This window comes from Ciconia boyciana, chromosome 3 (genome assembly GCF_034638445.1).
Source record: "Ciconia boyciana chromosome 3, ASM3463844v1, whole genome shotgun sequence".
Taxonomy (NCBI): domain Eukaryota; kingdom Metazoa; phylum Chordata; class Aves; order Ciconiiformes; family Ciconiidae; genus Ciconia; species Ciconia boyciana.
In genome coordinates this window covers 116776402-116788903 of record NC_132936.1, presented here as the reverse complement: position 1 = coordinate 116788903, position 12502 = coordinate 116776402, and the positions used below count along the sequence as shown (strand labels likewise).

At 45.3% G+C, this 12502-nt stretch overlaps 1 protein-coding gene across 10 annotated transcripts in view; it reads right to left on the bottom strand.

Annotated features, from left to right (window-relative positions):
- The window catches only part of EHBP1 (EH domain binding protein 1), a 228162-nt gene extending 219782 nt beyond the window's left edge, over positions 1–8380 (bottom strand). For all 10 annotated transcript variants that reach the window (XR_012041725.1, XM_072857323.1, XM_072857324.1 and 7 more), the window contains exons 1-2: positions 8112–8380; positions 6619–7029 (exon numbers count right to left, since the gene is read on the bottom strand). Coding sequence is in view for 9 of the 10 variants with exons in the window: in XM_072857323.1 (XP_072713424.1) it covers positions 6619–6722 (104 nt within the window). In the remaining variant the exon portion in view is untranslated. The remainder of the gene's footprint in view (positions 1–6618; positions 7030–8111) is intronic.
- Between the last annotated feature and the right edge of the window lie 4122 nt (positions 8381–12502).

Below are 12502 nucleotides of genomic sequence, written 5' to 3'. Positions count from 1 at the left end.
TATTTACCCTATTGCTGTGTGCATATCTCAAAATAAGGAACAAAAGTTCAGCTACATAGTTGCTGTGTTTCAGAGTCCACTCCAGGACACACAAGACGGGCTTGGTGCAGAAGGCAGCTCAGGAGTATCCCACAGCAAGGTAGCAAACAGCCTGCCAGGGCCAGCTTCTACCCCAAGGAGTAAAAGGAGAGAGAAAGGCCAGGGAAACAAACACACACTCCTCTCAGAGTAAACTGGGAAAGCTTTTAGAAGTAAACAAACAATCCCAGCCCCACCCCCCCCCCCATATTCTCAGAAAGCCACCCAAGCAGAATGTTTTTACTATGGTAACTGAAGGGTTTGTTTTATAAGAATTTTCCTCAGATTTAGTCAACCTTACCAGCCTCCTCCTCCTCTCCTTATTCACACTAAACTGTGAAAGGGACTTGAGCTCTCTCCAACCAATTAAAAACTAATTGAAGCAACAGACTGGCACTATACAGCCTGAGCAGTCTAAGACTGAAGACTCAGCTCAGATGAGATCTACACAATGTCATAATATTTCATTTTATTTAACCTCATAATACAAAGAGCTGAAAAGAGTATTCACAGGGATCCAATCCTGCAAAAAAGTTATTTATTCCAGTTCATGTCCACTGGGTTCAAAGGAACAGTACATGTACTTTACCGTATGCATGTAACACAGTGCCTGCAAGAACAGAGCCAGGTTTTATTTATTTGTAAAGCTCTGTGAGGAAGTTACACACACACAGTTTCTCTCTCAAAAAATAAAGCTGTGTTAGAACTTAAGTTAGTGTATTTTATTTATTCAAGGAGACATCCTCACCCCTTTTAATGAATAAAGGGCAGACCATTAAGATAGATTTCTCTACAACTTGGATATAACCTAATCTTTTCTGCTTTAGACAATTATTTTTGTTACTGCCAGGACAGTAAACTACGTCAAGGAATTGCTGGAAGGAATCCTGTCTCTCAAAGACAAATAAAATTCAGAACAAGCATTTATGACAAACCCAAATCTCCCTACCTTACAGATACTAAACTTCATGCCAGCTTCTACCCATGAGGTCTTTTAGGAACTGGACACAGCATTTCAATACTCTCAAAGAGTTGCTGCAAATAGAAAATGGGTGTAAGTGTGCAGCACTGATGATCTGAAAAAGTCAGCAGCAAGAAAGATTTCACATACACCCGTACCTCTCCTATTGAAATGTCTTCACTGCACAATATGCAACCAACAATTCTGATGAGAAATCCCTAACTTGTGGTCCATGGAACAGACATAAGGCTATAAAAAGGGCCAGGAGGCCAGCTTAGTAAGGTAGGGAATGAAAGCAGCTGGTGTTCAGGAGTCAGGATTGGTAGGCAACCTCCTGACAGAAGTCAGGCAGAGAGCCCAAAGGAGCAGATCTGCATTTCCAAAAATCAAGATTTCTTTTGGATACAAAGAGGAAAGAGATGCAGGGTGGCAGAGGAGAACTGCTTTTGCATGTGGACAGTAAGTGTATTTTAATGACTCTAGGAAGAAAGGGACAAGACTGACCTGTAAGGCAGCTGGTGGTGATTATTTGGAAAGAATTAAGTTTGAGACACAATTTAAGCCCTCAAAAAGTCCTCAGTCAAAACTGGAAATTAATGGAGAAGAAAATGCTGAAGTGTATTTGCAGATGGAGATTATTTGGTGTGGAATCAGAGATCTCAACGAGGAGTGTGAAGGCAGAGTATAATTTAATTAAGAAGAAGAAAAGAGGCTAAAAAGCAGGAGAAATTGCATGACGCTTTGCTTGCACAAGCTATACTTGTTACAGTATACCTACATGGCTAACATGCAAATGCAACTCTGATCAAAAACTCAGAATAGCAAGCCTACGACAAAAAGCATGGTTCACAGCAAAACTAACTCAAAGAGATTCTGAATTGACCTGTAACTGTATCTTTTTGTCACAAGTTTCAACGTGATCATCCTTAATAATTAAAAGCACTTAGTTGCTCACAAAATTCTCTCTTAATAACCATGCAAAGCAAGGAAATTAACTTAGCAATCTGACAGTGTGACCCTGTACAGGCAAGCCCCAAGAATTTCTACAGCAACCGGTTAACTCCAGTTCTTTCAGTGGCCTTCAGCACTGAAGAGTTTGCTGGAAAGCAGCGACCAGAAGGCAAGCAGACTGGTGTGAACTGTGGAATCTCAAAAAGCTCATTTCTTTCCCATGCACAGTGCATGCCAAATCTTAGAAATTCTACAGCATCCAGTTAGGAAACTGCAATAAAAGAGAAAAACAGATGGCTAAAGCCTTTTGGAAAAAAAACATTAAGCATTACTTCATTTCCAAAAGAGAAAGATGTATATTTGAAAATACAGAACCTACTTCAGACCATACCTAATTGATACAAAAATAGGTGGCTTGCCTCATGGAAATGAACCCTGTCTTCAGTTAAGGCAGCATACAAGAAAAGTTCAACCCTTTTAGAACATCATGGCTTGCTGTATTTTTAAGCAAGATTCAAAAGCAATGCAGTTCATATAGGAGATGACAGGTATTGCAAACATTGTAAAAAATAACATATTTCTTTATCTCTAAAGCAACTACTGAATGGCAAATCCTGTAGAAAAGCCTTCTTATGCTTACTCTTTTCCAGTGTTTTTAAGCAGTTAGCACCTACATTCAGGTGAGCAGCTTTCTCGCTCATAAAAACATCTAATGGACATCATATTAGGAACTTGGCAACCTCAACTCTGTAAGAGTTAGGCCATTCTCTGTGGAAACCAGTCAATACTACACTTGAAGCCCCCGTTGGGTCCCTGACTTGCAAGACATGACACAGAAATAAGGAAACATAACAGCCATCCTAGAGAGCTCACATGTTCAGCATTAGGTGCTTCAGCAGCTCTGTAAAACAGCTGTAACAGCTTCAGGCCCGAGTACTAGAACTGATCTCTGGTCCAAAAGAGCATTTTCCTCCTATAAGGCTCCCCTGCTGAACCTGTGCCCCAGACAAGCCTTGACACAGTTGCCTGAACAGAAGCCCCAGGGTACACAAGAGATGCGTGCCAGGCTGGCAGGCTTGACACAGGATCAACAGGAGACCTGGGCTTCTCCAAACTGGCAGCTGGGACTGGCAGGAAACCCAAAGGCATCTCAAACAGCGCTAGACACCAGTGTTCATGCAACTGAACTGGCTCCCCTGCACAAGCCACAGCATTACACCTGCTACTGATGCCTAGCACACTCCTATTCCACGCAGCAACAGTCTGCTCTGACAGCGCAGAGCGGCAAACACAGCTTTTTTTGTAGAAGCCCAAGCAAAATGCATGAGACTGATTTCTGGTTTTAATCAATGTCTCTGCACTAAGGAGAAGGACTAAATTAACTCTCTCCTACCACGCACAGTCCTTCCAGGCCAGGACTGCAGGTCACTGGTGAGGCCAAGTGGAAAATCCTGCGCTGCCCCAGCTTATTCCAAGGGTAAGTGGAGGATGACACACTCCAGCACTGCCAAGCAAGCGTGTCTCAAAAAGAAAAAAATCAAGTGCTTATATGATTAATGCAAAGCATGACGTTTTCACAGTAGCAGGAGTCACTAATCCATATTAAAGACCAAGACTACATTTATTTATTTTTAATGAAAGGCTCTAAATGAACCAACTGCTCAATTTTTCGAAGATACTGAGCAGCCACAATAATTAGGTCTAGGTCAGGGGGAGCAACCAGAATGCCACAGAAGTGACTCGGTCCTGTTAATTACCTGAAAATAAGGTTTTTCTAATTAAACAGTGACAATACTGGACACTCCATCACAACCTGTCTCCCCCAAATGCACCACCAATGAAAAGCAACCATCTGAGAGTGGCTGTCTTTAATCATTAGTAGGGACAAGAATCAGAAACAATAGAGAGCAGAAAAAGCAAGGAAAGGGAGTTTCAGCCTATGCTGGACAAATGCTGTTGTACCTAGAGATAATGCTTTTAAAGAGTGAAGCGGCAACACCAAAGTGGTAGCGATTTCCCACACAGCCAGCATAACTCCAGAAAAAAAGAGCAGGAGCTATTTTGAACACCAAGATAAAAAAAATTCAAATCAATACAAGTGCAGAGGAGACAAAAAGTATTAAAGCCAACCAGAAATACACCCAACATTGCAAACTGCACACGATCAGTTACAAAAATATTCTCACACACAAGTCACTTTCTGAGAGTTACACAAATGTAAACCTAACAAAAGATAGCAGCTCACAGACAGGCACCCAGCCTGTTTTGGTCATGCATAATCCTTGCTCACAGACACATCTCAGTTCAAGTGTGTTTATGACTGCATTGTCATTTATTTTAAAATATGAATGGAGCATTCTTTTCCTCCAGAAACACTGCATTGTTAAAATGCCAGTACATTAAAATAACTTACTGCTTACTACATTTCAATCAAACTACAGACTACAGCACTGACACTTAATATATATAGAGTGCTTTCAGCAAGAACAGCATATGGAGTTCATTTCTTCTGTTCTCACATGGGCCAAACTCAGAGATGAGCTTTAGACATAGAGCAAGCAGTGATTCTGTCAGCAAATGCAAAACTGCATCTTCTCCAAAGTTAAGGAAAGACTTAGTTGAAGGTTCTAAAAATATTTATATATTTACCCTTTTGTTTCATGTAGGAGTTCCACTTATGGTAGAAATACCGTATTTTAGCTTGCATGCTTAAAGAACATTTTTGTTCAGGTTCTCCAAACAAGAGGAAGCAGAACAGAAAAGCCTACAATCAAATGACTGTATGAGTGATGTTTTTTTCCCCATTGTTATTTTTCCTAGAATTCATCCACATTTCACCACCATACTGTTGCTTCATCATAACCAACACAAGCACTGATCTTGCCTATATTTAAATTCAAGAATGTAAAATGAAGGTTCAGATATGCAACTAATCTTTTAAAAATAGGTTGTCTATCTGAGGTTTTGAAAGGCCGTTTCACTACTTCACACACAGGCATTTTGCTAGGTGGGCACCCTAGTTTATGATTAAACAATAAGCTAACTGTTTGTAAAATAACAAGATTGTTCACAAGAGAACTTTTGTGTCTGACTTTCTGAAATCAAGTGAAAGTTAGCTGCAGATCCAATCTGAACATTCCCCTGAAACATTCATACTTTAGTGCTGAAGCATTCTGCAAATGCTCAAGCAAGGGGTGAATTAAAGTGAAAATGAAAGCCAAAACAGGCTAGTTTATGCAAACAAAACATAAAAAGTAATAAAACACAACTGCTGAAATAAACCTGATAAACCAAAATTACTGTGGAAAATTCTTTGGCTGAACTTAGACGGTAGATCCCATGAGATAATCACGGCACCCTCTTTCAACTTTTAAAATGTTTTTATTTGTAGTTTATTCTATGAAAGCAAGTTCAACTTCCAAAATAATTCTGTTTCTTAACAATCTTTGAAAACATTTTAGGCAAGAAGATAACTTGTTAAAAAAAATTTTTAACCTGACAGTGTTCCTTTAAGACAGAGCAGCAAGCAGCCTTCCAGTATATTTGACAGAGATTTCCAACTCTAAGAGATAGAATTTAAATTTGTAAAGGCAATTACTCATAACCAGTGAAAGCAGCCAATGCAAGTGCCAAACTTGCCAACAAGAAGAAAGGCCAAGTATTAGAAAGGAGGCTGCAGTTTATTACAAGGCAATTTGAACATCTCAGTCCACAAGGTCTGGAAAGTACTTTCTTCGTCCCCTGACACTACAGACTCACACTAATGTGAGGAATTAACGTCAGTAACATCAGTATTCCAAACATATAAAACAGCACTTAAGTATTTGTATAATGGAGATCTTTGCCTGACTATTTAAAAGCTGCTTCTAGTCCTCCCTAGCAGATTTATTTAAGCTCATTTTGCACAGGAAGGAAGATGTGCCAGACCCATACCATTAACTGTTAACTGCTGTCTAGTCAGCTCCAAAGCCATCCAACTGGACCACCACTGCACAAAATTCTTGTCTGACTAAACAAATACCTTAAGACAATTCCCAAGCATCTGTCTCTTGCCTATTCCCATCAAAAGATGGAAAGGAACAAGGAAAAGAAGCAGAGAAAAGACATCTTTAGGTTAAAACGCAAAAATTGAAATGGGTATCCACCCCAGATTAAAACACCACCATCTTCAGGACTGATCTCAAATGCCTCAGCCAGATAACAACAGTGTCAGCAGGTAACACTCAGCACCAAGAGCTGAGTTGGAAGTTGGAAAACAGCTCTTGGGAAATATTTAAAAAAAAAACCAACCACAACACCCAAAACACACAACCAAAGCCACACCATGAAGTCACAGATGCCAAGCTAATAAATGCACCGTTCTCTGCACAGTAACAACAATGCCAGCTAAGAAAATCAGAGTACAGAACAAAGCCAACAGGTCCAAGATAAGTATGAAGAAAAGCAAGCACTCATCAAGAAAGACAAGCACCCCACGCAGATGCTTCTGCAATGGGCAGGCAAGAGAATGTGGGGGGAGGTAAGACCAATGCATGCACACCAAACAATACAAAATCAACAACATCCTTCCTATTTCAGCACCAGCAACTTACTCCACCATTTGTGCAGCAACATGAGCGGCTTCTTACCATTTTTTGGTGCACTCAACCATCAACTCCTGGTAAGAGGCCACAAACTGGAACTTGGATGCATGTTTCCCAACACGCTGCAGTCTTTTCCAAACTGAAGCCATGATGGTGAGAAATACCAGTCCTCTTACACAGTAGCAACTCTGCAAATACCAATGTAGGTTTAAGAGTGTGTATGCTCGATACTAGCAGATTTATATACAGACACAGTAAAAACAGTGCACAAGGTACTCGATGGGATGTCTACAATTCATATTCTGCTTCTCCCTTCTTCACAGTAAATCCCAGTCTAGCTGAATGGCTCATCACTGGCCAGGCACAGCATGCAATAGGAGCAGACAGGTAACTGAAAGGAAGTTCTCTCATGGAATCATCATTCCTCACACAGTAGATGATGTGGAGACTGCAGGACTGGAAGACAAATAAGACAGGGGGAGAAAGCATTGGTTAATATAGTCCATACTACAATGCTGCAATTGCACATGATCTCATACCTTTGAAACAACTACAATAAACCACAAAAACATACCCCCTTCCTGTTATCTCCCACCCCCCCCCCCAATTAAATAAATAAATAAGAATGCTGCAGCAATTTCAGGAATGCAAACCACGAGTCTGTTTGGAAATATATCAACATGTCCTTTTATCAGCCCCATCATAATTGGCAACAACAACAAAAAAGGGCAGGTCAGGGCCACACCGAATCCTTATGAAGCATCTCCAGGAAGCAATGCAAAGTGGCTGAGGTGCTGCCAATATGCACCCAGAGGGAGGGACACAGGGAGATGAAGACAAGTTCTTTGTCTTGATGACAAAAGGTGTAACAGTTGTTTCCTCTCACACACACACCTCCCGCTCCCATTTCTCTTTCCAAGGAGAAGAAACAGCCAAGAAGCCGGCAAGGGAGCGTTACTACTTAAACGCCTGTTCCAGGGTGAGGAGGATGAAAGAGGAAGGGGCATCTCCTGAGCCCTGGCTGCCCAGGATTCCCCGTCTTCCTCGCTGCATCATATTGAAATGTTAATGCCTTTCCATCCTGAACTGAGAAACGCTCATCAGGGAGATGAAACGCGAGAGGAGAAACCCAGATGGGTTTTCCCCCTCCAAAGGAAAGCAGCATCTCTGCTAGGTGAGGAAGAAAAAGCCTCTTCATGAGGAATACGGGGAAGCAAAAGGTGGCCGCACCTGGCGAGAAGACTGGGTAGGATGGCATCAAAGCTGTCAAGGAGGCGACCTGGGGTCCAGGAATGTTCCCCTGGAGGGGGCCATCCCCACGGAGCCCCGAGGCGAGGAGCGCCCCGCTCCGCCTCACCAGCCCCTGTCACCTCAGCGCCAGGCCCGCCGGAGCAGCGCCCCCTGCCCCCCCGCAGCCGTTGGGGTTTAAAAATTAAAACGCCAACGGCGGGGAGCAAGGGGGGGAGAGGCGGCTCGGGGAGGGAGAGGAAAGAGACGCAGGGCAGCGCGGGCGGCTCCCTCCGTGCCGCGGCACTCACCTGCCCCCGGCTCCTCACGGGCGGTACCCGCCGGGCGGGCGCGGGCGCTGGCACCACACAGCAGGCGAGAGGCAGCGCTGCCGCTGCCCATTACTGCGGCAGCCCCGCCGACGGCAGCGCCCCGCGGCTGTCCCCGTCCTCCTGCAGCCTCATGGCGAGCACCGGGCACACGCCGCTTCTCCTCGCCCCCGCCCCGCCGGCCGGGCAGCCAGCCCGGGTACAGCCGCGCCTCACGCCACCACTATCGCACTCCTGCCGGCGCTGCGCCTCGCCTCACCCCAGCCCGCCGCTCCCCCCGCCCCCGCCGCCCGGCGCAGCCCGCACCCGCCGCGCCATTGGCCCCGCCGCGCGCCCTCCGCAGTCCATTGGCTGCTGCTCCGTGTCAATCACCTGCAGGCGAAAGGGGCGATCCTCGCGCAACGGAGAGACGGAGGCAGTGAGGGAAGACGGAGCTCGCAGGCCCTCTTCTCCCGCCCCCAACTCAATCTTTTCTGATTGGTCAAAGCGCCTGAGGAGGCGGGGTTTCTTGTCAGAAGAAGCTACTCGATAGGTAAGCGCGGCCGCTCGTCAGCACAAAAGCGTCCGGCGATTGGCGGCGGCGCTTCCTAAAGCCGCGGGGTAGGCGTGGCGCGAGGAGCGGGCTGTCAGGGGAGGGGCGTGGCCCCGCGGCGGTGGGCAGTGGCCCCCGGGAGCCGCCGCCGCCGCCGTCCGAGAGCTGGGGAGTGGCGGGCGCGGGCTTTGCCGCTCCCGGGCCGGGAGGAGCGGCGGGGGGGCCCGGTGGAGGGACGGGGCGGGGGGGAGCTGAGGCGGGAGCCCCAGACGCTTCCTGTCAGGTGGGCGCGGGGCGGCTGAAGGGGGGGAGCGGCCGCGGGAGGCGGATCGGGGCGGCGGGACGGGAGGAAGAACCGCCGCAAGGGACAGTAACGGCGGCGGGACCCGGCCCTGAGGAGGTGTCGGTCCAGCGCCCAGCCTGACCCACATCCTGCAGCACAGGCCCTGGTTCTGGAGGTGCTCTGGAGTTCTTGGGGGGATGGGCAGTTGATGGAAATGAAATACAAAATTAAGTAACGGAGGCAGGGCGAGGTTTCTTTGTGGAGTTAGCTTGATTACGTGGTCTGTGAACTTCACCCAAACATTGGGGTTTGGATGTTCTGCGCAGTTTTATGTAAAAGTATCTGCAGGGGAGGAGGGAGCAATGAGGGGGGTGATGCCTGTGGGAGGTGGGCTGGGAATTCCCCATAACCTCCCTGGCTGAACACCTACAGTGCAGTGCCATTAAGGGGCTGTCAGGAGCTAGATGTAAGCCCTTGGTTCCAGCATGAATCTAAAATGAAATGGTGCTTTATTCTGGTTCAGAGAGAAAAACACCACAGAGCTTTTTGCCTGCTTGCTTTCTGAAGCCTCTCCTTACACCCATGCAGGTGTGTTCAGTCTTAGATCCCAAAGCGCTGTTTGCAACAAGTGGATCCCAGAGTCAGGATAACGTGGTTGCGTGAGATGCTGTGGGAGCTAATCCTGAACCTGTCAGCCAGGCAAGTAAGAAACGAAGCCAGCTATCAAGTGGAAGCACAGGGAAATAAGAAAGATAATGCAGTGGAGGTCTGAGAGCGGCTGTGAAATGGAAGCCTCGGGGTTTTGCAGTCCTCCGCTATGTTCTCTCCCATGACAAACCAAATGGAGTCCAAGCCTGATCCAAGGACTGGGAAGCTGCTTACCCCAGTCTTTTCCTCCTCTTCCCTAAGCTGCCTCTCTCTGTGCTGGCATGTCGCAGAGGCTGCCAGCATTCAGTGGCTGGAGTGAAAGGAGAGAAAGAATGACTGTGTAGATGGCCACAGGCCTAAGCTGAACTAAGTTACTTTGGAGAGGGTGAATATCTGGGCTATTAAAAAGGTCAGCCCTTTGCTTATAATGTGTTAGTCTTCATTCCTTTGCCTTCTCTGAAGACAGATTCACTTATCTGAGCTGCCAGAGGGCATGCATTTTCTACCTATTTGGAGCTGTCCTGGAAGAGGCAGTGATTTTCCTTCTTAAGGTGTTACACAGGAATGTGAAAGACAGTTGTACTACTCATACAGATTTTCTTGGAAATGTTCTTTTTTTTCCCTGAATATTTTTGAAGTTACAACTTGAAGATTTTGCACATTTGTCTAAGATTTCTGTCCCAGCTTTACAGCTGGTCTGCACACGTAGAGTAATTCCAACACACTTGAGGGAGACATTACTGTTTTTTAAGTGCAGATCACCTGCTTAGGATTTGGGAAATGAGGCCAGGATTTCCAGAACACATCAGACTGAGAACGCATAGTCTGGAGCACGCATATGCTTGGTTCTGACTTGGAAAATACCAGATGGAAATCTGGCAGCTGTAAAGTGGATCAAACAAGGTAATTTAAAATTCCAACGGCCCTGAGGAGATCCTTGGTTCCTCATACCAGGGAAATGTCAAGTAGTCAGTTGTACTGATTTTATTTCAGAAGTTGTCTTTATACCGTATATATTACCAAGAGTTAATCTGTAAGCTTCTCTGATTTATCTTCTGAATACCATGCAGCATCAAGGCTAATTCCTAAGACATATCTTTGTCCAAGATTTTATTTTCCTCAAACTGAGATAGACATTTTATGTCCTGTGGAATAAATGCAGAAGGTCTGGTGGTTTGTTCAGTGACTTGTGTTTCAAACATCATTATTTATTAACATTTTCCATTTCCTTCATAGTTTTTGGATTCAAGTTACACCAGGCCTGAGAAGTACACAGCATAAGGCTGCTTTTTCCTTCGTTGTGTGGGGAGAATTGTAACATAGGCAATTATCCTACAGATTATCTATTTATTTTACAGTTTTCAAGAGTAGCAATCCTCAGCTCTTGCAATTTTGGGGGAAGCTTTCAAAGGGTGTCAGCAATTACTCTGGAAAGAAGGGCAAGATCTTCAGCTGCAGATTGGAAGCTAGAGGCCACCGCAGCATTCTCACGTTACTGGACTGAGTCCTAGACCAGACCAATTCAAAAGCTCTTGTGACTTCTGCTGGCAGCTCACAGCCCAAAGGAGCCAATAATTGCCAAAAAGGATTAGCAAGGGCATGGATGAAGAACCCCATACCCCTTCCCCTGGTCAGAGCACTCTGATGGATCAGGGAGGAACCCCCGTGTTGACTTCATTGCCATATTGACAAGATCTCTTAACTAGTCCTGCCAGCTGTAAGCCTGATTTGTGACAGTGATCCAGCAGAAACCACAGCTCAGCTATAGAGCACGGTTCAGGATCTGAGTCAAAATCTAGGGAAACAGTCACATTTTTACTTAATCCAATATTATGAGCTTGATGGTGAAAACAAGCAAAGCTAGTTACGCCAAAGTGCCCAATACTCACTGTTAAGGTCAATAGCTGAATGACTCCCAGAAGGGTCTGCCTGATTATGAAAAAAATAATGCATCATTTTATGTACAGTGTCAAAGACCTCTTCTGCAAGCAGGAAAAATAGCTGTGTAATGAATAGGCAGATGCTGTTTTATTTTTTAAAGATATATAATATGTATGCTACAATCTATTTAAACCATATTCCTGTCAAAGCTGCTGCCTGCCTTGCCTGAGGAAGGAAAGCTGAGGAAGTATGTTTGTGTATATTTGAGCATGCCCGCATCTTTGTCATTCTGGAAATGGCATGAGCAGGATGCTGAGAGCTGCTCGAATTGGGAAGGTGGTGGGACAGACCAGGGAGTCCCCAGAGCACCCTGACCCGGTTCTTTATAAGCAGCTGGTTCCACCAAGGACATGCTTGCTATCCAAAAATACATGCTTGTGCTCTGTGGCTCCCTTTTTTCTCCCCCTGTGGTGACACTGAAATATCCAGCCTCCCTCACAATCTCCACAGAAATCCCAATATGTGTTTCTTTCTGGATTTTGACTCCTACTCCCTGGCTTTTCCCTGATGGTGGTAGATTGCAAGCCTCCTGGTCAAAGTAGAAAGATGATCTATGCTCTATTTATGTTATTCCCTATTAAGCTTTAAAGCTATACAGCCTCTCCGTTATCCTTCAACGCCTCGTCATCAGCATGACTAAGGACAGGTTGTTCACCAATAAAGAAATTACCTTTGCTAGAAATAGCTATCACTATAAATCTCAGTTTCCCTGTCCTTCTGTATATGAGCCTGCAGAAATGTCACTGAGGAAATCAACTAATTGGATTATGTCAAATTTGCAAGAGCATTCAGCTTCTTGAGGCAGTGGGCTATGTACATGAGGCTACCCTCACCTGCTACATTTCAAACTTCCTTGTATTTCTAGATCCCATCAAAAGTTTGATCCCATGTTAATGAAGGGAGTGGGGAATTTGCACTGACCTCGGTAGATATGGGTAAAGTACCATCCTCCTGGTCCCCAATACATGT